Raw genomic sequence first — 26,843 nt, forward strand, 5'->3', positions numbered from 1 at the left:
TTTACTTGATTTGGTCAGAAAATGATTTTGCCACAAAACAGAGCTAACAACATAGGAATTGGAATGATGAACGTACAACTTGAATTCCCTAAAGCAAGAGGTTTTGATTATATTTTGGTGAAACAGGAATAATTTTTTTTCATTATTTTTAAACCTTCAGGTTAAATTATAAAGAATGGTTTGTTTTCATTTTGATGTAGGAACAACTGAAAATGAAGGATCAATCATTGAGAAAACTACAGCAGGAAATGGACAGTTTGACATTTCGAAATCTGCAGCTTGCCAAGAGGGTAGAACTGCTTCAAGATGAACTGGCTCTAAGTGAACCCCGAGGCAAGAAAAACAAGGTAAGTCAGATAAAAGCAAGGTAGTGTAACCTTGTTGTTAGGTACAGACATCTGTAGGCCATCCTGCTTATAACAGATGAATTTGTCACCTTCAAATTCTCTAATGTTCCATTATTACACCTGGATATCGGGTCAAGAAAGCAGATATTTATTATTAATATATACCAATTAGAGGCATTTTCAGATGAATGTGAGTTTAAAAGAATTTATTAAGAGCAGACATGCACTTATTTAAGTGGCTGAGAAAAATGAAAGGAATATCTCATATTGGTCAAAATTATTAATATGTTTCAGTTATACCAAGTTGCCATTAACTCAAGGTAGGGCAAATAAAATGAGAAACATTGTCAAAGTATAACTGCTCATGTGAAAGTACTAGGCTTATAAGTTTGCTATTGATTTTTTCTTACTGTTTATTCCTATGAAGCTAATTTGGTATTCTTGTCCAAAGATATAAAAAAAACTTTTCCCCTTATGGTTATGTGGTGAAGAAAGATTCTTATTGCTGTAAGATGGATGATCTGGTACTTTAAGAAGTTGCATTTTTTTTTTAAGGGTAAGGGCTAGTGATTGAATCTTTAAGTTGTGTGTATGTATATATATTGAACAGTACCCCCAAAGTGTGGATGTGAGGCAGTAATAACAGAGTTGTAGGAGGGAAGAGGAAGACCCACAGTAACGCTGTAGCAGCACAGTGTGGCAGGAAGAGCACAGGCTTTGGAGTAAAGCCCAAGCTTGGACTCTTGGTCTGCCATTTATAGTCTATGACTTATGGCAAATATTTTGCCTTGCAACCTTAGTTTCTCTATCAGCAAAATGGGGGTGATACTCTTGTTGTGATCATGGGATCATGTACAGGTGCCTAGGACTGTATTTGCCAAATGATGGGCAATCCGCATAATTACATGTTAGTACCTTTCCATGTGCATTTCCTCTACATGTAAGAATTTTCTAGAGTGGTTATTTTCAAATGGGAACAGAGCAAACAAAAAGGTGTGTATTAGAATCACTTGGGAAAACTGTGTCAAAATAAACATGCTCTGCAAAATCTGAAAGGCCCTTGGGGGACGGAATAGCCATCTGTCTTGAAATGTGCTTCATAGATTAGTGAGATCCCCTCCCAGGGCTGTTGAGCAGAGGTTTGGATGTAACACTCCTGAAATCGTGTTAATTAAACCTATCCAACTTTGTACGCACTGAGGACACAGAGTATGTAAGTCAGCAGTTCCTTATGCACCTCTTGGGTCCCAAACATGATGGGTATTTAATATGTTTTTAATATAGCTACTCTATTTTCAAAGAGTTTCCTAATCATTGGGTTACATTGCATCAGTAAGTGATTTCATTTGAAGTGAGGAGTGAAGGTACAAAAAAAGGCAGAGAAGAGCGGTGATTGATGTCTGAACACAGTTTCATTGTTAGGCTGACCCTTGAATAGCCTCAGTTCTTGTATTCCATGAAAACAAATGTTCATTATTGGGTCTTTTAAATAGTGCTATTCTTCAGTGTAGAAAAGTTAATATTAGTTTAAAAAAACAAAGCAAAAGGAAGATATTTTAAATAGTCTTTGAGCTTTTTTCTCCTGTTTATAATAGCTTTGTTTTTTTAATTAGAAATTTATGTGAACTTTTGTATAAATTTATCTTTGTGAATGTTAAGTAACTTATTATAATATCTTAGAGGAGTTTAACTCAGACTCATGGAATTGCTAAAACTTTCATTTTCCAAACAGAACAAAACCCAAAAACAAATTAAAATGATATTTATTAGCATATTTACATCACTAGCTTTTGGGTCTTCTCTGTCTCCCAACAGAAATACTCCTGAATTCATCTGTAAAGAATAGTGAGCCTTATCTGTTTTTTTTCTCTCTCTCTTTTTAAAGCTTTCCTGCCCATTGCAATATTTGCAGTTCCAACTTGTATCACATAGGAAAAGTTAAATGATGGACTGTATACCTTTTGCAGGATTGTTTGAGAATGGTGAACACGTAGAAGAGACAAGCTACTAAGGTGATAGAGAATCTGTGTACCTTAGGATATTTCTCTAAAGGATGAAAGTTATGTGGACATAACTTATTCTTTCCATCAGAAAAGTGGAGACACTTCTTCTCAGTTGAGCCAAGAGCAGAAGAGTGTCTTTGATGAAGATCTGCAAAAGAAGATAGAAGAGAATGAGCGGTTGCACATACAAGTGAGAAGATCTTTCTGTTTTCCCATATGAATTTAAAAATGGGTCAGATGATCTAGAATATGGGGGGGGGGGGGAAGCAAGATAGAGTGTTCTGTGTATGTATGGATGTTTTGATGTTTCCTATGGTTGTTAGGTAATATATCACTGCCATTCATTTCTTACATCTTTTTCATATCTTAATATGGATGTGTGTTTCGAAGTATACATTTGTTTAGAGGACAGCAGAATAACTTTATAACTTGACAATATAGAAATATACTGAGCACTATTTATTTTATATAGGAAACTAGAGGCCTGGTGCACAAAAATTTGTGCACTCGGGGGGGGGGGGTCCCTCAGCCCGGCCTGTGCCCTCTTGCAGTCTGGGACCCCTTGGGGGATGTCCACCTGCTGGCTTAGGCCCGCTCCCCAGGGGATCTGGCCTAAGCTGGCAGTCAGACATCCCTCTGGCAGCCCGGGAGCCCTCGGGGGATGTCCACTTGCCAGCGGGGTGCAGGCCTAAGCTGCAGTCGGACATTCTTAGCGCTGCTGAGGAGGCGGAAGAAGCTCCCGCCATCACTGCTGTGCTGGCAGCCGTCAGCCTGGCTTGTGGCTGAGCACAGCTCCCCCTGTGGGAGCGCACTGACCACCAGGGGGCAGCTCCTGCATTGAGCGTCTTCCCCCTGGTGGTCAGTGTGTGTCATAGTGACCAATCATTCCCAGTTGTTCTGCTGTTAGGGTCAATTTGCATATTGTCCTTTTATTATATAGGATAGAGGCCTGGTGCACAGGTGGGGGCCAGCTGGTTTGCCCTGAAGGGTGTCCTGGATCAGGGTGGGGGGCCCTACTGGGGTGCCTGGCCAGCCTGGGTGAGGGGTTGATGGCTGTTTGCAGGCTGGCCAAACCCCCGAGTGGGGACCCTCAGCCCATGGGTGTGTGGCCAGCCTGGGTGAGGGGCTGATGGCCATATTCAGGCTGGCCACAGCTCCTTCAGGGTAGGGGTCTCCACTGGGATGCCTGGCCAGCCTGGGTGAGGGGCTGATGGCCATTTTCAGGTTGGCCACAGCCACAGGCTGGAAGCAGGTATCTGGGATTTATTTATCTTCTATAATTGAAACTTTGTAGCCTTGAGCGGAGCTCAGGGCTGGCAGGGCAGGCTGGAAGCTTGGCTTCCTCCATTGCCTGGGGCAACCCAAGCCTCCTGTTTGCTCTAGCTCTGTGGCCGCCGCCATCATAGTTGGGTTAATTTGCATATTTGCTCCTGATTGGCTGGTGGGTGTGGCTTGTGGGTATAGCAGAGGTATGGTCAATTTGCATGTTTCTCTTTTATTAGATTAGATGATTGATGGATCACTTAGATGGGGGCTTATGAGTAAGTAGTGTTTGCCTTTTAATTTATTACTCTTCACCTCTTAGTCTATAATGACTGTTAGGATATAGACCATGTTGGCTTTGTATGCCCAGCCCCAGAACAGGGTCACACTCACGGCAGACCCTCAAGTCTTTTTTATTTTATTGATTTTTTTACAGAGAGGAAGGGAGAGGGATAGAGAGTTAGAAACATCGATGAGAGAGAAACGTCGATCAGCTGCCTCCTGCACACTCCCCACTGGGGATGTGCCCGCAACCAAGGTACATGCCCTTGACCGGAATCAAACCTGGGACCCTTCAGTCCGCAGGCCGACGCTCTTCCACTGAGCCAAACCGGTTAGGGCATGGCCCTCAAGTCTTTACGGAATGTTGAATAATCAATATTTGCCTCCAAACATTCAGCATGTTATAAGAGTCATATAAGGGCCGAAACCGGTTTGGCTCAGTGGATAGAGCGTCGGCCTGCGGACTGAAGGGTCCCGGGTTCGATTCCGGTCAGGGGCATGTGCCTGGGTTGTGGGCACATCCCCGGTGGGAGATGTGCAGGAGGCAGCTGATTGATGTTTCTCTCTCATCGATGTTTCTGACTCTCTATCTCTCTCCCTTCCTCTCTGTGGAAAATCAATAAAATATATTTTAAAAAAAAAAAAAATAAAAATAAAAAAAAAAAAAAAAAAAAAAAAAAGAGTCATATAAGGGTAGTGTATCCAACTGTGCTTTTTGATTTTTTTTTTGTGTGTGTGAAATGGTGAACATAATCAAACAGTGAAAGTAAATATGCATTAATTCTCAGTCTTTGACATTGTTAAAAAAAAGTGAACTTTTGACCTTAGGACATTTTGTGCTAAGTATTCCTAATTCCTAATTAGTATTGGATTTTCATTAAGGAAAAGAGCATTACCTGTTTTAGGAATAATCTATTTGAATTTTGATTATTTAATTATGGAAATTAGCTCAGTGGAAACATTATACCCCGGGCAGTTGAATTATCTGTGTGCCAGAATTGAAATAGAAATTCATGAGACTGAGAGGAAGGAGGTGTAGCCTTTGGAGTAGGTCTCTTATGTTCCAATCTCATTCCTACCACATTTTAGCTGTGAGACATTTGACAAGTCATAGAGTTCCTTTAAACTCGGTTCCCCATCTGTAGGAGGGCTAACGATAACACTACCTCTGACATACTGTGAGGATTCAGTGAGATCATGCCTGTACAGGTTTTGCATATTGAGCATATGGAACCATATGGAAGTTGTTCAATGAATAGTCACTGCTGTTGTTTTTCTCTTCATCCTATATAATAAAACCCTAATATGCAAATTGACCAAATGGCGGAACAACTGGTTGCTATGACGCACACTGAACACCAGAGGGCAGATGCTCAACGCAGGAGCTACCCCAGTTGGGGGAAGCTCCTGTGTTGAGCGTCTGCCACCTGAGAGGGAGGCGACCGGCAGCAGCAGCAGGGTGAATTGGGGGGCGGGGCCAGCTGGCGAGCGGGTGCCGCCACTCCCCCACCCCCATCGCCCCTCTGGTCATTTGTCTCACAGCCGCCACCCCCCCACCCCCATCGCCTCTATGGGAGGTGACCAGTGGTGGCGGCGGGGCCAGCCAGTGGGCAGTGCCAGACTGCCAGCCAAGGCGGGTGCCAGCAGGGGGGCCCCCCTGTTCGCCCTGCCTGCTGGTCACCCCATAGATTGGCCCTGATCGCCGGCTGGCCTAGGGACCCTACCCTATATATTGGGAACATTCTCTTAGATTTAAAAATTAAAACCTGGCAAGGCTACTCTAACACTGAAAATACAGGATGATGCAGTGATGACATGCATGGACACTGGCTTGCACATTTTGTGGTCAGCCCTGATTCTGACTCTTATAATGTGTTACAAAGCCAATTACTTAACTTCTCTCTGCTTCAGTTTTTCCACCCATAAGATGGGAAAAATGGTACTACTGCCTCAGAAGGATCATGTTATGTACTACTTTTTATAATCAGGGCAAAAAAACGTAGCTGCCCATACAACAGCAAGATGCCTTTCACCTGTATGAAAAGTATGGTCACTGATGCATGCAGTTGGTCCCGGATTGCGAGAGGGATGTCTGATTGCCTGGGGATTGGGCCTAAGCCGGCAATCGGACATGCCCCGAGGGGTCCCAGATTGCAAGAAGGCGCAGGCCAGGCTGAGGGACCCTCCTGCCCCTGTGCATGAATTTTGTGCACCAGGCCTCTAGTTTGTATATATTAGGATATTGTGAGATGAGAAGATAATCTTTTCTTTTCAGTTTTTTGAAGCAGATGAGCAGCACAAGCATGTGGAAGCAGAGCTGAGGAGTCGGCTGGCCATTCTGGAGACGGAGACGGCCCAGCACCAAGCTGTGGTTGATGGCCTGACACGGAAGTACATGGAAACCATTGAGAAACTGCAGAACGACAAGGCCAAACTAGAAGTAAGCCCAAACTTAAAGTGAGAACACTTTAAGATATAGTTCAGGCTTTTGTAGATTGGTTTTGTACTTTATAGAACATAAAGTCAGTCACTCAAGGTGAGAGTTGCTTGTAGTATCTCCTAGGTGTGCTCTCATCTGTAGTCTGACCCATCTGCTTTTCTTTTTCTTCTAAAATTCAGGTAAAATCTCAGGCTCTAGAAAAGGAGGCCAAGGAATGTCGACTTCGAACAGAAGATTGGTATGTGGAAACGTGAAGTAATAATCAGAAGACCTGAGTTTTGGTTTAGCAGCTCCTGTGTCTTAATTTTCTCACATTTGAAATGAGGTGGGAGTAGGTAATCTCCAGGGTCCTTTTCAGTTGTTATCTCTGAGACCTTATGCATTCTTGGTAGAGTGGCTAGTCCTCAGCCTGCAGATGTTTTGGGCCATAGCAGATAGCGTTCTGGGCTCCTGTACTAAGGACTAGATACTTTCCATTTCAGACTACACTAAAGGGAGTCGAAGGCAGGAAAACAGTAATAACCACTGTGCCAAACTTTAATGGTCCATTTTGAATAAAATAAAGGGTATATGATCTAAGTTGGAGATATCTAAATCTTGAAATATTATATATCAGTGTTTGATGGTGAACCTATGACATGCGTGTCAGAGGTGACACGCGAACTCATTTTTTTGGTTGATTTTTCTTTGTGAAATGGCATTTAAATATATAAAATAAATATCAAAAATATAAATCTTTGTTTTACTATGGTTGCAAATATCAAAAAATTTCCATATGTGACCCGGCACTAGAGTTAAGTTAGGGTTTTTCAAAATGCTGGCACGCCGAGCTCAAAAGGTTCGCCATCACTGTTATATATCAATGGGTGGTAAGAGCATTCTCCAACATTTATTTGATAAATGACATAATATTTTAAGTTTCAATAGAACCAGTCAAGTGAGTTTCTTTAGTTTAGTTGCTTTGGTAGCATTACATGCTTAGTTTAGATGTATACCTCATAACTGAATCAAAATCTGAAAAGTGATCAGATTTTGAGCCAGAGTAAAAAAAATGATATAATAGCTAAGAAAGAACTTTACCATAATACTTGAGCAAACATTTATGAGTTGTAAAGAGAAAATGTGTGATGTTGCAATGACTCTAAGATTACTCTATGCTTGGGGAAATAAACTCAAAATTGTATAAAATACTGAAACTATGACCAATTCTCCCAAACTTCAACATCATTGAACGAAAGTCCCAGGGGCTCTAGAATTAAGGCTTAGAATTTTTCTTATCTTTCATCTTTTAGTAATTCTCTACTACCTAGAGTATCTCCGATGTCAGGCATAGTTCTCTGAAAGCCTGATATCAGCTGTTGAGGTAATAAGAAAATGAGGACCCATGTCTGATTGGTGATAATGTGGTTTTTTATTTTCTTCTTTCAGTCAATTACAGTTAAAGAATCTTCATGAAGATTTGTCAGGTAGATTAGAGGAATCCTTATCAATCATCAATGAAAAAGTACCTTTTAATGATACAAGTAGGTATTATGTACAGCTTTTCATTATTTGCAACTTTGAACCCCTCTGTGGTAGCTAACTAATTAAAATAATTTCTTACCTTTTGGCAGTAAACTTCATTGGCCCGACAGAGGCTTGCTTTCTTTTTGTTCTTTTGATCAGCTTTAGCCCTCATATTTCATAGGGAAATTTACTTATTTATAAATTTTTTATTAATCTTTTTCTATTCTCTTCTTTTTCTCTGTTTTCTTTTTCATAGGGAGATTTTAAATTATCTTATAACTGCTTCAAAGCCAGCCTTTTTGGAAAAAGCCAAAATTCACTTTTTTTTTATTGTGTATATTTAGCATATACCAAGGTAAAAACCAATTGAGTCCTAAGTAATCTTGTTAGGCTCCAAATAACGTTTTAAAAGGATTTGTTAGAAACAGAAAAAATAGAATTTAAAACAATTTTTTATCCTAATGATAAAATATTAGAGGTATTACTTTATCTGAGAAACAACTGATTATGTGTAAATGCCATATTCTCCTATACTGTGATTGTGGCTTTGAACTTTTTTAATACTTATGTAAAGCTGATTTTGCTGCAATAATTCATTATTTTGCAACTAAGCTGTTTTTCTGTAAATGTAAAATGAAAGATTTTATATTTATTTTTGTTTTGTAGAATATAGTCAGTATAATGCTCTGAACGTTCCACTCCACAACAGGCGACATCAGGTAAAGATGAAGTACATATTTTCACTTTAGAAATGTGCATGTCAAACTTTTCAGAAGCAAGAATTAGTGATTTGGGCCCCTGTTTAGTGTACTAAATTATTGTGTTTAAATTTCGCTTTACTTTCTTATACATTTTTGAAAAATTGTGTAACTTGCTGTTTATTGAATTAATAACATAGATGTTTTTGCTGTCTTTCTTGTCTGATAACATTAGAACTGAATTATGGAATGCTCTAATTTCATAAGCCATACCTTCCTTCTAGGTTGGTGGACCTTGCAATTAAATGGTCAATGTAAAGTGGAGGAAGTGTGTTTGCCAAAACTGGTGGCTTTCTCATTTACTTAGATGGGACTATTAAAATTCAAGTAGGAGCAAATAAATTTAAATTAAGGAATAATTGTGCCAGCATTCAAATGTTTTTTCCAAAAGCAGGCTTAATAAAGTAGTTTGAGAATTATAATTTGATAGTTGACTTTAACTATAGATTTTTCATTTTAAAGCTGAAGATGCGAGACATTGCTGGGCAGGCCCTGGCTTTTGTTCAAGACCTTGTGATGGCTCTTCTGAACTTTCACACCTACACAGAACAGAGGATTCAGATTTTTCCTGTGGATTCTGCCATTGACACTATATCTCCATTGAATCAGAAGGTAAACTTAACCAAGATACCTTTTGTCTGCCCTGAACAAGTAGGGAAACTTTTTATTTTTATACCACTTCTGTGCATCAGCAAAGTACTGTGGGAGGCATGGGGAAAAACTGCAAGTCATAGTCTTTCCCCTTCAAGATAAAGTGTGGCAAACATGGAGATTCTTAAGAAGTTAAATACTAGAGGAATTGTTAAAAGATCTTAGTGTGTGAGTGAGTGGTTATGGCCAGTAAGCGATACGTGGTCATTAAGGAAGGGGATTGCTGTCAGTGGCAGTGTCTGGGAACGAATCTTTGGCAATTTGAATGCGCTTTGAAAAATGAGTGTGATTTGTATAGGAGGAGAAAAGTGGTATAGGTATTTTTGCCTGTAGAAGAGGGAGACATGAGCAAAGTCACGGAGCAGGAAAGCATAGGTGTGCTTCTTGGGGCCTTATGCATTCTTGGTAGAGTGGCTTAGTCCTCTCTAAGTCTTCACATACCACACTTCTGCCATATTATACTGTCACTGAGACCAACCCTGAGACATTTTGCAATAGTGTTACACGAAGCCATTAACAGCAGGAGGCAGAGATCCTCAGGCCATCCTAAGGGCCGTCCCCACAGGAAAGAAGTTGAGGGATCTTGCTATAAACATTTGCTAGGTGCCAGCCTGAAATGAGTCATGCCATTTTTCCCCACTTACCTAATGCCTCATCCTAGCTTGTTCTTGTGCATCACACAGTATTCCCAGGATTTGTATTGTATTTATGTCCACGGATCCCCTACGTGCCATTTACATTAGTATAGCAAAGGCTTGGCCTCTGCAGTCAGACTTTTGGGGGTTCTGGTCCAGGTCTGTCCCCTTGGGCAATTTATTTAGCCTCTCTGTGCTTCAGTTTCCTCATCTTTAGAATGGGGGATAAGAGTGCCTACCTTACAGGTATGTCTGTACATATGAAGATTAAATGAGATAACACATGTAAAGCACTAAGAACAGCACTTAATAAAGGTTGGCTCTCATCAACATTATTATTATGCCTTACATATAAGAAGCTTTAGTAGGTACTTGGCTTTCATCAGTTTTGGTGTGACTCCACAAATACGTTGAATTTATAAACATTAAATTTTGGGTCTTTGAAAGGCTCTTTAATATCACTGTGGGAAAAAGCTATCAGAAGACCTGGAAAACAGTACTGCGACATTTTAATGTAATTATATGTATTTTTATAGTTCCTGTAATATCAAAAATGTTTTCTGCTCAATACTGGTTCATTATCCATTATTGGAATTTTGTCTGAAACACTTCATTACTTTGAAAAATATACATATTTCTCAATATTTTCCCTTTCATGCTTTGACCTATGATATGTGATTTTCTAGTAAGTCTATAATATTGAAGGAGATTCAAAAACTATTTGTTAAAAGATGACTAGAATGTTTAAATTTGTTTATAGAATCTTAAAGTAGATGTTTACACCTGTAAGGTTAGAGTTCATCTTATTTTATTTTATTTTTTTTTATTTTTATTTTTTTTAGAGTTCATCTTATTTTATAGCTCTAAAGATCAAAGCCCAAAGAGAATTAAGTGAATTTCCCTGGGATATATGTTTGAGTAGTTTGTAGTAGGGTCAACTGAATCCCATTTCTGCAGAATGAGACCTTTTATTTTTATACTGAGAAGTCAAAATTTGAGCTATTATATAATACTTTGGTAATTGAAGTATTTCATAAGTGAAAATTAATTTTTTGCTTCTAAATTATTTAAATGCCTATAGGATCTTCTCTTAATCTATTCTTCCTGCTGAGTTAATCCTTTGTAAATATTCAAGTATCAGTGACAGTTATGAAAGTTTTATATCATCTTTTTGATGATAATTACATTCTTAGAATTTGTAATCCTGAATATTGTATGCAGTAAAAGTAAAAGAAGCTATACTCAATAGACTTGTTAAAAAATGAAGTATATAACACAGAAATCTGTCACACAGTTTTGATTTATATATATTATATATATATGTGTGTGTGTGTATATATATAATATATATAAAATTTTATTTTATTTATTTATTTTTTTTAAGCGGGGACCCCTATGGAGAGAAGCAGGAGTTTAGGGAAGAAGGTCTGCTAGTGCTGGGTTGTAATGTAGTATCCCCTCCCCATTTTCTCCCCTGCCTGGTTGTTAACTATGTCATTCCTCTTCTCGGTCCTCGTTTTATATTGGAATGGGGACTTGGGGATAGTACCTGGGACTATTAGAGGGGAGCATCTCTGTATAAAAGCCAAACTTTCCCCCTAAAAGTTTCTAAAAGTATTTAGGTTTGTAACTTAGTGAGTCTATTTACAAATATGTTGATATTCGTTTGTTTCCAGTGATCTAACTCAGTTCCTTCCTATTTAGTTCTCACAATACCTTCATGAAAATGCGTCCTATGTCCGCCCTCTTGAGGAAGGAATGCTTCATTTATTTGAAAGTATTACTGAAGATACTGTGACTGTCCTGGTAATTTTCTTTTGTTTTACTTCTAGAAGTGGGAGCTCCTCTTTGTCAAATAACACTATTAATCTCAAATTTTTTTTTTCTTTTCTAGGAGACAACTGTGAAATTGAAAACTTTCTCAGAGCATTTAACCTCTTACATATGTTTTCTTAGGAAGATTCTTCCTTATCAGTTAAAAAGGTATTTATCCCTCCAGGCCTGGGAGCTTGGGGAACTGTGAGGTATCACCTGACCTGCACTGGAGTTAATAAAATAGTAGCATGTGCCTCTTGTATCTGCCTGACCTGTCTGCACCACAACCAATTTGGGCTTCTGTGAAAAAGGAAGAATGTGGCTTGAGCTGTGTAAACTTACATTTAAGAAAATCAAATTGCAGTTCATCAGCTAAGATTTTTTTTTGTTCTGTACTGTGGTTACTACTGTAACTACATAATGCTATATGAATCATTATTTTCAGTGATCATGAATGACACATTTGTTGCAAAAACTATTTCAGTTTTGGGTATTTATAATTTTCTTGCAGTAAATATCTAGGGGGGTTACAATAGTTAATTACATTTGGACCTATAGTCCTTAGATTTCTTTGAAATGGTATATTCTTCTTTTTATTAGGAGTAGTTTATTTAAGTTATAAACTAAAAACTTAATGTACTCTAGCCCTTAAAGGATATGTCCTTTAGTAACATTAAATATCCCATCTTAAATATTTTTGGAAAGGCAAGAGAAAATAATTCATGTAACTGGAAAGTTGATAATATTGCTTAAAAGTTTTGATACTTACGACCTAAAACTACCAAGACTTCTGTTTCTAAATATTTTCATCTAAGATTTAACCTTTAAAAAAATATCAAAGAATATTGGGACAGCGCTGGCTGGTTTGGCTCAGTGGATAGAGCATCAGCCTGTGGACTGAAGGGTCCCAGGTTTGATTCCAGTCAAGGGCACATGCCCGGGTTGTGGGCTCAATCCCCAGTTGGGGGCGTGCAGGAGGCAGCCGACCAATGATTCTCTCTCATCATTGATGTTTCTATCTCTCTCTGCCTCCCCCTTCCTCTCTGAAATCAATAAAAAAATATTAAAAAAAAGAATAATGAGACATAAAAGAAGAACATATATGTATTGTAGTATAATACCAACTAAGGTTTAGAAAATAAGTAAATGAGTTACTTATAGATTTTGAAAATGTACAAGTAATAATAGTTTGTAAGTTCTTATAAAACTAAAGTAATAGGTTTTTTAACAATGAAATGTAAAATTTCATTGTTAAAAAAATTAATATGGGTTAAGAGCCATCTTACTTCCTAATTCTAACCTATTAAGGCATTTCAGTAACTAAATTCTATGATTTGTGCATATGACAGGATTTTAGGAATCAGTGAAAAACTATTATGAATTATAGTTTCTTTTCGTATCCTTACATGTTATGGTTCAATGTAATGAAAATTTTTTTGAAAATTGACTCTAGAAATTTAAATAACATTATGATTTGGCTTATTTTTAAGAAGAATCTGTTTTAGAACCATTGCAAAGTGGTATTTACTACTTGAAACAGTTATGCATTTTTATCTTCCGTTATTTTTTTTCACTATTACATTTTTTAAAAGACTGGATAATCTTTCTTGATCTAAGATTTCTGTTCTTGGAATGTTCTGACTCATAAGCTCTCAGTCCTACCTCACCAGGTATTTATGTTTTTAGGCAATTTTTGGTCATTGGTTTAAATACCACTTTGACAAGATAACATATTATTTAGTGGTAAATGGGCTTAATATTCAGTGAAGCTGTCTGCCATAAATAAAGTGGAAGGTCAAGGAAAGGGTTATGATGATCATTCCTGTGCTAATAATTTCTCTAGTTGTGTAAAAAGCATTTTACTTGATCACCTGCAACATTTTTTATAAAGTGCTGCGTCCACAAGAAATTTTAATAAAAAACACACAACAACAACATTGTATTGATTTCAGAGAGAGAGAAAGGGAAAGGGAGAGATAGAAACATTGATGAAAGAGAAACACCCATTGGCTGCCTCCTGCACGCTCCATCCTGGGGATCGAGCCCTCAACCTAGGTACTGTATGTGCCCTCATGGGGAATCGAACCAGTGACCTCCTGGTGCATGTGTAGATGCTCAACCACTGAGCCACATTGGCTGGGACCCACAAGGATTTTAAAAAATTTATAATGGAGTTTTCTACAGTAACCATATAAATTTGAAAATGATACAATGTAGTTTATGAATGTTAACCGTTTACTTTTAGATTTGAGTCTATAGATTATTCCAATCTGTATGGCTTTTGCAATTTAATATACTAAAAAAGTTCTTAATGATTCTCTCTACTAGTGCCTATTTAATTAATTCTCCTTAGGAATTCAGTCCATGAAATATTGTTCTCCTGAAAATATTTTTAAGGGAAGCATTTTCATGCTGCTCTCAGGATGAAAAGATAATGGACATATGCCTTTATTTTTTTCCATTTAGTCCTCCAGTATTCCATTGACATTTGCAGCAAGCAGGTGTATATACCATGGTATAAAACATGAAACCTCAGCCCTGGCCGGTGGCTCAGTTGGAGCATTGTCCTGTACACCAAAAGGTTGCGGGTTCGATTCCCAGGCAGGATGCATACTTACGTTGTGGGTTTGATCCCTGGTCGGAGTGCATGTGAGAGGCAACAGATCGATGTTTCTCTTTCACACTCATTTTTTTCTCTCTCTAAAAATCAATGAAAACATATCCTCAAGTGAGGATTAAAAAAAAAAAGAAACCTTATAAATGAGATCAATTTTTTTTTTTTTAATTTGTCTCTGGATAGAGTTGTTTGTGGATGTAGATGGTTTCTTACAGCTAATTGAAAATGTTCAGGATGTTCACTTTAAAAATATCTGCCCATTCCTAGTTTAGAAGAAGAATGTGAATCTTCTCTTTGTACATCTGCGTTAAGAGCCAGGAACCTAGAGCTGTCTCAGGACATGAAAAAGATGACAGCTGTGTTTGAGAAGCTGCAGACTTATGTCAGCCTTCTCGCCTTGCCAAGTGAGTATGTTTGTCACTCATGGTTCAACTTGAAGAACTTGGAGAACAAGAAGCCAGAGAAGGGAGATGGTTTAGCTCGGGTGAGTGAGACAAGCCTAGGATCTGGAATCAGAAAAACTCAAATTCAAATCCTCCAACCCCTAATACATTTATGAAGTTGGGAAAATCACCTTACTAGTACTTTCCTGTACTTGTTTTCCCATTTATAAAATGGTGATAAATGTGATTATTAAGTTAAATTAAAGATGTAATTGAAGACATGCATTTATATTAATTCCCTTTCTTCCTCCTCCTATTAAAAATGGAGACGGGCAAAACAAAAGAATTTGTAATAACTTTCCAACAAGTAGCATAGGGGGTTTAGTAGTAAAAATGCCATTCGTTTCCCTTTGGTCTAATTTCAAAAAAGTATTTTTAGGTAATTGAATGGATCTCAGTTTAAATGATTTTTTAAAAAAATGCTGTGATTTTCCTGGTACTGTGATTTGTTGGTGTTGTTTTTTTGGTGATAGCTTTAATGTGATATAATTAATGTACCATACAACTTATTTCTTTAAAGTGTACAGTTCATTGGCTTATAGTATAGTCACAGATACATACATCATCACTACAATCTATATTTTCATTGCTCTAAGAAGAAACCCTGTACAGTTTAGCTGTTACCCCCTTATTTCCCCTTCTGCCCCTCCTCAGTGCTAAGCAACAACTAATCTACTTTCTGTCTTTAGATTTACCTATTCCAAACATTTTATATAAATAGAACTATATGTGGTCTTCTGGGACTGCTTTCTTTCACATAACGTAATATCTTCAAGATTAATCCACGTTGAGTATTTATTGGTCTTTCATTTCTTTTTATTGCAGAATATCATTTTATTATATGAATATACCACATTTTACTTATTTACCCATCAGTCGATGGATATTTGCTTTGTTTTTACCTTTTTGGCTTTTATCTCTTATTGGTAATGATGCTATAGACATTTATGAACAAGTTTTTGAGTGGACATATCTTTTCACTTCTCTTGGGTATATAATACCCGGAAGTGGAATTGCTGGGTCATATGGTAACTCTGTGTTTAACTGCTAAAGGAACTGTCAGACTCTTTTCCAAGGTGGCTGCATCATTTATATTCCCACCAAAAATGTATAATTTCTACACATCCTCTGATTTCTCCACATCCTTACAATTTTTGTTATTATTTGACTTTATTTTAGCCAACTTTATTTTGGTTATTTGACTTTTTGAAGTGGTATCTTATTGCAGTTTTGATTTGCATTTCTGTGGTTTCTAATGATGTCAAGCATCTTTCCATGCCCTTATTGACCACTTGCATATATTCTTTGGAGACCTGTCTATTCAGATCTTTTCTCCATTTTTCAATTGGGCTGTACAAATCTGTTATTGGATATATGATTTATAATATTTTCTTCCATTTTGTGGTTTATTTTTCATTTTCTTGATGATGTCCTTTGAACCACAAACGTTTTTAATTTTGGTGAAGTCCAGTTTATTTACCTTTCATTGTTTGTGCTTTTGGTGTCATATCTAAGAATCCATTGTCAAATCTGAGGTCATGAAGAGTTCACCCTGTTTTCTTCAAAGTTGTATAATTTTAGCCCATACATTTAGGTCTTTGATCCATTTAGAGTTAATTTTTGTATATAATGAGAGGTAAGGGTACAACTTGTTTTTTGCATGTGGCTATCCAGTTGTTTTAGCACCATTTATTAAAAAGACTGTTCTTTTCCTATTAAATGGTCTTGGCACTCTTGTTAAGACTCAGTTGACCATAGATGTGTAGATTTATTTTTGGTCTACTCCATTGATCCATATGTTTCTCTTAATGCCAGTACCACACTGTCTTGATAACTGTTGTTTTGTAGTAAGTTTTGAGATCAGGAAGTGAAGTCCACTTTGTTCTTCTTTTTTAAGATTGTTTTGCTGTTATGGGTCCCTTGCAATTCCATATAAATTTTATAATCAGCTTATTAGTTTCTACAAAAAAGTCAGCTGGTATTTCAATGGGGATTACATTGAATCTGTAGATCACATTGGGGAGTTTTGTGGGTCTCTCAGAAAGATATCTGCAGTTCTAACCCCAATACCTGTGTGTGTGACCTTGTTTGGAAATAGGATCTCTACAGGTGTAATCAAGTTAAGATGAGGTCCTACTGGTTTAGGGAGAGCCCTAAATCACTCCATGTGTGGTACTTGGTTACAGCAGCCCTAGGAAATGAACATGGGGAGTATTGTCATCTTAACAATATTAAGTTTTCTGATCCATGAATATGGTATGTTTTTTCATCTAGATAGGTCTCCTGTAATTTTTTAAATATTATTTTGAAGTTTTCAGAGTATGATTTTTATACCCTGATTTGCTTCTAAGTAGGCTCAGACTCAGGCACAATCAACCTGGGAGCACAGTGATTTTAACAGTGCTCCCTTTTATTGTCTCCTTCCTTAATCTTACGCAGGTTTAAGCTCCAGTAATTGCTGGTTGATGGCTCTTTTGTGTTCAGCAATGCCTTGAGGGGCATAAATTGCTTCTGATCTAATTAAATTTGGGCTCCTTTGTAGGTATAGTTAGTTATAGACCTAGCATATACATAGCAGGTATAGTTTTTGAGATAGTGTTTGAGATTTATTCTGAACCCGGGAGAGCTCTTCTTAGCTGTATCTTTCTCTATTTCTCTGTGGTAAACCAACTAGCCTACAGTTTAGCATATATCTTTAATGAGCTGCCAGTTTCCTCTTATTTGCTTTCACTGCCACCTTCATCATTTTTTAGAGCATGCTTCCCTTGGCTTGAACCCTCCACACTCTTGCAAATTAAGTCAGTTCCTTTTGGAAGAGATTCAGAGCTTTCTGTTTTAAGGCTTGATTCCCACTTGGGTTAAATCTCTGAGCCATGGATCTGGTGCTGGGGAGGGGGACAGATGTACTTCTCTCAGAGTGACACACCTGCATTAGTAGGTGAGCACTTGGTAGAGGGGGTAGGACAGCAGCCCCAGGTCTCCTTGGCTTGCCTTTTTCAGTGTGGTACTTCTGTTGATGAGCTGGGGCATGGGTGAGCTGGGGCAAGGGTGATCAGGGCCCCAGATTCTCAGAAGCACCGTGCCCAGGTAGAGCCTCCATCCATGATTCAGGGCTAGATGAAAGAAGGGCTCCCCATCTCTCAGTCATGCTCAGCAACATGTACCTGAGGGCAAGATGAGAACTGCAGTCTCCAGCAGTTTGGGAGAGGGAGCCCTGTATTCTTGGTTGTACCAGTTTGGAGTGGGCTTTCTAGTGTATGAGCTGGTAGGGAGAGGGAAGAAAGGAGTGGGTCTTGGTTCACATACTACAGACTCTCACTGTTCTTACCAAATTATAATAGCTTTTTCTTGAGTAAATTTGTTGTCACTTGCTGTGTTTTTAGCATCATTTCCAGAATTTTAAATGGTTGCTTTTTAATAATTTTCACCAGTTGTGCTGGAGAGCTGATCTGTACAGCTGCTCATGTTGTCATGCCAGAAGCAGAACTCTGTGATGTTTGAGTAATAGTGTTTTTAGTTATGCTTATAAAAAAAATAATAATGTGTAGGGCCTGGCTGGTGTTGCCCAGTGGTTGAGTGTCGACCCATGAACCAGGAGGTCACAGTTCAATTCCCAGTCAGGGCACATGCCCTGGTTGCAGGCTCGATCCCCAGTATGGAGCATGCAGGAGGCAGCCGATCAATGATTCTCCCTCATCATTGATGTTTCTCTCTTTCTCCCTCTCCCTTCCTCTCTCTAAATCAATAACAACATATTTTTTTTAAAAAAATGTGTAGGGAAAGAATACTAGGTGTACCAGTTAATAATGTGGATTTTTTCACTAGATGGAGTAACACATTATGTTGATATATGTGCGATTTGATATGTATGCTATTTTGTTGTATTGACAGCAAGCTTCAGAACTTCATATGTCAAATTTGCTGAAGCTGTTAACATCATAGATATTTTATACTTAAAAATGTCGAATTTCATGCCAAAAAGCATTTGTGGCAAGTTTTAATTCATTATTTTGAAGAAAAAGTTATGGTATACTTCGGGAAGTTTATGGTGAACATGCTCCATCTCAAGATGCTTGTGAACGCTGGTTTAAATGCTTTAAAAGTGATGATTTCGATATGAAAGACAAAGAACGTCCAGGTCAACCAAAAAAGTTTGAAGTCCAACAATTACAAGCATTATTGGATGAAGATCCATGTCAAACTCAAAAACAACTTGCAGAAAGATTAAATGTTGCTCAGCAAACCATTTCCAATCATTTACAAGCAATGGGAAAGATTTTAAAGGAAGGAAAATGGGTGCCACATCAACTGAACTAAAGACAAATGGAAAACGGAAAAGTCATCAGTAAAATGTTGCTTCAGTGGCATGAAAGAAAGTCTTTTTTTGCATCGAATTGTGACTGACAATGAAAAGTGGGTTTATTTTGAGAATCCCAAACGCACAAAATCATGGGTTGATCCAGGTCAACCGTCAACATCGACTACAAGGCCAAATCGCTTCGGAAAGAGGACAGTGCTCTGCATTTGGTGGAATCAGGAAGGTGTGGTGTATTATAAGCTCTAAAACCAGGTGAAACCATTAATACTGATCACTACAAACAACAACTAATCAATTTGAACCAAGCTTTCATCATAACAGGACCAGAATGGACCAGAAGGCAAAGTAATTTTGCTTCATGATGATGCACCATCACACACTTCAAAACCAGTTAAAGACACGTAAAAGATCTTGCCTGGGGAGTATTACCCCACCTGCCATATTCACCAGACCTTGCCCCTTCAGATTACTACTTGTTTTGATCAATGGCATACGCACTTTCTGAGCAGTACTTCAAAATGTACGAAGAAGTGGAAAATTGGTTCTCTGAATGGTTTGCTCAAAACAAGAGAAGTTCTACTGGGACGGTGTCCACAAATTACCTGAAAGGTGGGGGAATGTGTAGCTAGTGTTGGACATTACTTTGAATAAAGCACTTTTGATGTTTCTCTTGAAATTATCGTGGTTTTTTTTTTATTACATAACCTGCCATTATTAACCGGTACACCTAGTAAAATGAGAAATGTGTTATAGAGTAACAAGGTGAAAATTCACAGACCTTCATTTTTAAAAGAATCATGATAGATATAATCCTGCTTAATAATTTAATTTTCATTATTAACCATTAAAAATATTTGTGGACATGGGGAATGCAGATCAGATATGTCTATATGTTTATTGCCATTACATCTAAATGTGTCTGCAATGATTTTAAGAGCCATTATTCTCAACATATCACAAACAGTCTTCATTCTCCGTCTTCCCAAAAGTAGGGGGAGATAGTGGGCTGTCAATTTTTCAGGCTAAGTCTTCTGGGAAATGCTTAGGTTTGTGACTTTGGTTTCCTAGGTACAGAGCCAGATGGACTCCTTCGGGCAAACTTCAGTTCCGTCTTAACAAATGTTGGTGCTGCTCTGGATGGATTTCATGATGTCATGAAAGGTGAGGTTGAAAAAGTACACAAATAAACTTAAAACCTTCATCCCACTTTCTCAGACCTGCCTGAATGAGATTTAAACAAAAACTGTGAAGGTTAATAGACCCCAGATAGAGGCTTAGTAGCATTTGGCTTACATTGAAGTGCATAGTTCACTGCCTTCTGCTTTTCCCATCTGCTTCATTTCTGAAGGTAAACAAAGTGCTAAAGAGAAACCCTTGTGCACAGTACTTTAGCCAAAAATACATTACACTGACTTAAGGCAGGTGTGTGAATTGTATCAAATCAGACATGCGATTCAGAGGCATTTAGCAAAATACATTGCACTTGTTAGAGCCCAAACATGAAAGGAATTGAGGAAACCAAGGTTTAAAGTTCCCAGAAAGAATGCACTGACTTTCCACCAACCTGTGCATTTTTATGTGTAAAGTGTCCATCTCAAGTCCTATTTTGTTCAGCACATCCTTAAGAAATGAAGGTCTGTTTTTAAGCTTTGGTTGCTTTTCAAAAGTTACTTGTGTGCTTCTAAGACTAGAGTGTGCCGAAAAGCATTTGATTTTTTCAAAAGCTAAGCATGTGATTCAGAGTGCAGAAAATTTTAAATCTGTAGTTCTTTGTGGCTGTGAGGTTTTCTCCTTCTTTCTGTTCATTTTGAAGACTGTTGGGGTAGGGAAAGGAAGAGAGGGCCGGAGCAATTATTAAGGACTATTGGAAGTGACTGAGGTGCTTAGATTATTCATTGGGCTGTTTAGTTCAGTTAGTGACCAATTACTAGTGTCACAGAAATAATTTTTTAAAACTTAAAATTGTGCATAAAATGGGTATTTTTGGGGGCCTTTCTGTAGATTGACATATTACCTATGGCACTGGGAATCATTCTTAGTCTCAGCCGTATTATCCAGCACCACCTTACCATTCAGTCTGGAGAATGGTCCTTCCTGTGGCTTGTCTTCAATTATAAGGAACTTTAAAAGTCTATCCAACTTCTGGTTGGATGAACCCTGGTTGCAGGAACCACAGCTTGAGTAGACAGTCTTGGTGGCAGGTGACAGTAGCCATCCCAACCCTGTGAAACCTAGTCTGGTTTATAGAAAACCTAAGGGACTGGTCTCTTTTCCTGTGCAGTGTTTGGTTTGGGAAGCTCATACTGTAGTCCTGTAGTCTAGGATTTTACTTAACCTAGAATTAGGCCACTGAAACCACAAGTGGCTCTGTGGCTCGAGGTTTTTTGGTTTTGTTTTCTAAATTTTCCTTTGCTGATACTATGACTTGTTCCTGCTAGTGGTTCCTCCAACATTCCTGTAAAGGAGAGGCTAGCGCAGTGGAGGGTAGCTCTCCAGTGAGAGGGGTCTTAAAGCTTCATTTACATGATTCTATTTCTATTTTAATTAATCTATAATATATGAGGTTTTCTAAAGATGCTTTTGCACATACATTACATAAAATTGAGAAGATGCCAAATGGTCCAAATCCAAGAATGTTGCTGTCATTTTTTGGCATGAGCTGATGGAGATTATGGGAGGATCTGGGTTTCCCCTTTGTGCCTCCGCTTCTTTCTGTCCTTGAAAATGAACATAATGTAAAGAGAGAATATTGGGAAACATGAAGGAGGCTTGGCAAGATTATGGGGTCCTGTTGCTAGGTTTACAGTTCAAATCTCTTTACCTCGCTTGGAGGACTGTTGTGTATCTCCCATGAAACCTCAGAGTGAGCATTAACTGGCATTAACGGAAGAAGCTTTGTGTTTAAGAGAACTCTTGTTCAAATCTCTTTTCTTCCTGGTTTTTCCTTGAGTAATTGCTTGACCTAAATTGGGAGGCAGGCAGGCAGGTAGACTGGTCTCAGTGTGAAAAGAGAGATAGAGATTTATAAAAAAATGTGTATCCTACATGGATTTAAAATAGGAGTGAATTGGTCCTTTAACAAGGGATATTTAAAGTGAGAATTGTTATGTTTAGTCTCAGGTCTAAAGTGGGTAGACTCATAGGAAACATAAAAGAAAAAGAAATCTCTGATTTCTTTGTTCTTTTTGGAGTTAAAGTTTAATGTCAAAGAACACCCTAAATATTTAAAATATTTGGACTGAATAAAGAGTAAACAATTGGATTGGGACAATTAATTATCAAATTGTAACAGCACTGATCCAAATAGAAGCTACATAGTATTTTTAGTATTGTACGTATTTCATAAGTGTCTCAATCACCTACCAATCAACCAAGATTGCCTACCAACCAAGTTGTATTATAGCATTGTACACTTTCTGTAAAATATTAAATAAAACTTTCTGTGATATATAGAAGGAAAATGTCTGTGTTAGGGGTTAGCAAGTTCAGTATACAAAAAAATGTTCAGCATCCCAGTAGAATTTTTATTCACTCTTCTGAATATAGAGAGTAATCATTTATTTTTAAGAATATATTAAACATAATGGTAATGTACTAATTGGTTCCTTTGCTGTGACAACTATATCATAGTAATGTAAGTTTTTAACAATAGGGAAAACTGGCTGTAACTTTTCTATAAATCTAAAATTATATTAAATTAAAAGTTTATATGTGTATATGTGTATATAAAATATATAAATAAAATAATACCCTAGTTTTAAAATTTTAGTAAAAATAATATTCATAAAATTTGCAGTAATTTATATTAAACTATCATGATTGTATCAGGTTAAACCTCAAATACCATTTCTTTCTTATTTCCTCTTATCTACTGTCTGAAATCAGCTAAATTACTTGATTCTCAGTAAAGGAAAGTCTCTAACTACACACCTGCTATAAAAGTTAATTTTCATATTGTTTTATTTATTTTTAGCTTTGTTGGTAATGATAATGTTGTATAACAAAAGTATTCTAAAAAAATTCAAAGGAGGCTTATGGTAAACACTTTATTATTTAAAAATATAATTACCCTTCCTTGTGAATCAATGTTGTCTTAATAATTCTCCCATTTTCCCTTACTTCCAAGACAAAATTATTCTATTTCTCAGAGACCCAGAAAACTCCAAGCTTAGATATTTGGCCAGTTTCACCTACTGTAGTTTCTCTTAACATGTTTATATCTAAGCCTCTCTTCTATGCTTTTCTAACCACAGACCTTGCTTGTACTATTCTTGGACTGGAGGCAGCAGCACGTGAAGCCAGACACAGGAGTATCCAATCCTTTATCTGTGCAGACATTTTTCATTGCTTAAGTGTGTACTAGCAAACTAGCGAAGGCCCAGTAAGGACTGTGGGACATCGTGCCTCTGTTGGCTGTTCTGTTCCAGGCTCATGGTTTGCTATATAAATATAAGATAAAGTCTCATTTGTGCCTATTGGACTATCAAATCAGGGTTTTTAATCAGGTTAAATGTTGGTCAGGATCGTTTACCCAACACTAGAATAAGGGCTAACATTCAAATAAGGGACATAGTCGTACAAGCTGGTGGCTGTAATAGAGATGTCAGGATGGTATTAAGGGACCTTCACTTCTCTCCATTCTTTCCACGTGGATTTGTGACCTAATTGATATTCAGCACAATCTTAATATTTAGGACCATTTTTGAGTAAATCTGTAAGAATAGATATGAGAAGGTAACAGATTAGTTATCTATATGCCACTTGTACATAGGTAGTAATGAGTTTTCATTCAATTGCTTTTTAGATATTTCCAAACATTATAGTCAAAAAGCTACAATAGAGCATGAACTTCCAACAGCAACGCAGAAGCTCATTACAACAAATGACTGTATCCTGTCATCAGTAGTGGCGTTAACAAATGGAGCAGGAAAGGTAATTTTTCTGTTTATATTGACATTAAATTCAATATTTAAATATGCTTTTTTTTTCTTCCTTCAGTGACATGGGAAAATTAACCTGTGAAAGAACTTTGGACTATCAGGCTTTTTGTAAAATAAAGTCATCTCCCTTTTCCTCCTCCCTACCCAGTATTTAAACAAATATGGTAATTACTGTTAAGCATTTGTCATGACTAAGGGGATCACTCACACTTTATGTTTTAATGAGTTATTTGGTCATTTAAAGATTGTAGGTGGTCTCAATATAGATAGACTCTTGGGTATATTTAAAAATTGGGGTACATAAAAAGAAAAAAAATTTAGTATTTTTTTCCCCCTCTAATTTTTTGTTTGTATTTTTTTAAAATATATTTTTATTCATTTCAGAGAGGAAGGGAGAGGGAGAGAGAGAGATAGAAACACCAATGACGAGATAGAATCATTGATCGGCTGCCTCCTGCACACCCCTTACTGGGGATTGAGCCCGCAACCCAGGTACATGCCCTTGACCGGAATCAAACCCGGGACCCTTCAGTCTGCAGGCCGACGCTCTAGCCACTGAGCCAAACCAGCCAGGGTTGTTTGTATTTTGATAATACTTGTGGTAAAGCTACCTCTGTGGTTTTATACCTTACCAAGTACTTTTAAAGTGCCTTTAACATATGTTTTTTTCATTGAACTCTTCATACTGGATAATGATCATTTGGATCATTAAGTACTTAAGTATTATTATGAAACTAGAGGCCTGATCCACAAAATTCATGCACAGGTAGGGTCCCTAGGCCTGGCTGGCAATCAGGGCCGATCTGTGGGGCCACCGGTGGGCGATAGGGCGGGGGTTTGGGGGGGCTCCCCTGGCACCTGCCTTGGCTGGCCTGGCACTGCCCACTCGCCAGCCCCGCCTGCTGCTGCTGCTGGTTGCCTCCCTCTGTGGGGTGACCAGTGGGGCAATCGGAGGGCCCCTACTGGTACCCGCTTTGGCTGGCCTGGGGCCTATGGGCTAGGGGCAGCTCCTGTGTTGAGTGTCTGCCCCCTGGTGGTCATTCCATCGTTTGGTCGATTTGCATATTAGGCTTTTATTATACTGGATGCCAAAGTGCAGTTTCTTTAAAATTCATCCTATCTTGGATACCTGGTTTCAGCAGAAGTCGCATTCTAAGAATGCATGCCTTTAAAGGTTAAGATTTCTATGAGAAGTCCCCATATGTATGAAGCTGAAAGGACTGTGTTCAGGACGATCTTAGTCCATTTGTTTCAACAGACAGCATAATTTCTCAAGGAAATGCTAATCTCTATCCATATTTATATATCATTTTTCTGACAGGTTGACCATATAGATACAAATTTTTTCCAGTGATTTAAGTTAGTCAGAAATGACCATAGGTTGTGTCAGATATTAAGTATTATTTTTCCCAAACTCAGACTGGTCTTTGTGCCAGTTTGGTATAGTTTGGAGCCATAATTAAAAGGTGTTTTCTTTAGGTTCTGTCAGTTCACAGATCTGTGCCTACAGGATTCCTTAGACAGAAGGCCATATCCACTGCCTCAACTTTAATACTTTTATCTACAGGCATGCTGGAAGCTTTCTGAGGATAATTCTAACTTTGATTCAATTAAGGCAAATTCCAGAAAAAGAGACTGTTGGCATTTTACAGGGTCTCTGCATTTGCCACTTTTTTATGAGAACTCTGGAATATTAAATACCTGTATACTCATAGCTTATTTTAGATTTGGTTTGCCTAAAACTTTAAAATGTTGTCTCAAGAAAAGGTATTTAATTTTCAGTCTGAATTTTTTATAATTTTTTTTTTAACTAGAATAAGTACCTGAACTAATGTTAGTCTGTGGTAGCTTAATTTGTAGCTAATGAAAAATATAATCTTTTAGATCATTAGTAATTAATTGTCTACTTTTGGAGCAATTTTTGCCAATGTAGAATACTCTGTTTCATAAGTCACTTTTCCTTATTTATCAAAATGGAATAATTTTTCTGGCTAAGAACTTCCTTAGACATTTTTATTTATACCAGAATTTCATATAGCACTGTAGATTCAAAATTATGGCTCAACAAAGTTACAGATTTTTGTGGCTCCTTATGTAGATTTAATAAAGGTTAACTCAGTAAATAACAAGGATCTACGTAATTTTCAGTCTTTTCTATTACATTTGTGATATACAGATTGAGATTTACAGAATTAAATTTAAGTAGAGGGTGCATATTCAAGATGCCTGTGCCATGGGTTATGTTGTATATGAAACGTTTAAACTTAAAATTCAAATGGAATGTGTAAATTCAAATATGTCTATTTTTGAGAGCAGTGGCAGAGTTAATGAGATCCAGAGCTCATGAACATCATCTAGGAATATTCTGAATAAATCAGAATCAGTTTTGGTTTTTAGGAAGAATAAAAATTTATCTAGATTAAGACCTGTCAGAAGTATAGTCTCAATATTTATACTGATATTGTCTTTTTAATATAAATCATTGCCTAGGCATTCCCAAATAAATAAATGTGGGCTTTTAGGCAGGTGCTGAAATTTCATTTCCATTCTCAGTGTCTTTAACTTTGTTTAGAAAGCTAATATATATACATATACTAGTATATATACACATATGTGTGTGTGTGTGTGTGTGTGTGTGTGTGTGTGTATTAGACTAGAGGCTCAGTGCATGAATTCGTGCGCGGGTGGGGTCTGGCCGGCCCGGCCCCAGTTGGAGGATCAGGTGGGCCTGTTGGGAGGAGGAGATGGCGGGAGGTTGGCTGGCTGGCCCGCCCAGATCAGCCAGATCAGGGCCTAGCCACCTGGGGGGAGCAGCTGCGGGCGAT

The 26,843-nt window shown here is 37.8% G+C and overlaps 1 protein-coding gene across 1 annotated transcript in view; it reads left to right on the forward strand.

Annotated features, from left to right (window-relative positions):
* The window catches only part of PPP1R21 (protein phosphatase 1 regulatory subunit 21), a 56,163-nt gene that overhangs the window by 12,192 nt on the left and 17,128 nt on the right, over positions 1–26,843 (forward strand). Inside the window, exons 3-14 of the mRNA XM_070429174.1 lie at positions 201–347; positions 2,439–2,540; positions 6,171–6,335; positions 6,515–6,573; positions 7,764–7,858; positions 8,508–8,560; positions 9,062–9,211; positions 11,590–11,691; positions 11,780–11,868; positions 14,585–14,721; positions 20,147–20,239; positions 23,883–24,010. Of these exons, the coding sequence (XP_070285275.1) occupies positions 201–347; positions 2,439–2,540; positions 6,171–6,335; positions 6,515–6,573; positions 7,764–7,858; positions 8,508–8,560; positions 9,062–9,211; positions 11,590–11,691; positions 11,780–11,868; positions 14,585–14,721; positions 20,147–20,239; positions 23,883–24,010 (1,320 nt within the window). The remainder of the gene's footprint in view (positions 1–200; positions 348–2,438; positions 2,541–6,170; positions 6,336–6,514; positions 6,574–7,763; positions 7,859–8,507; positions 8,561–9,061; positions 9,212–11,589; positions 11,692–11,779; positions 11,869–14,584; positions 14,722–20,146; positions 20,240–23,882; positions 24,011–26,843) is intronic.

Source organism: Myotis yumanensis, unplaced genomic scaffold (assembly GCF_028538775.1).
Source record: "Myotis yumanensis isolate MYYU_CA2020_CCGP unplaced genomic scaffold, mMyoYum1.0.hap1 SCAF_11, whole genome shotgun sequence".
Taxonomy (NCBI): domain Eukaryota; kingdom Metazoa; phylum Chordata; class Mammalia; order Chiroptera; family Vespertilionidae; genus Myotis; species Myotis yumanensis.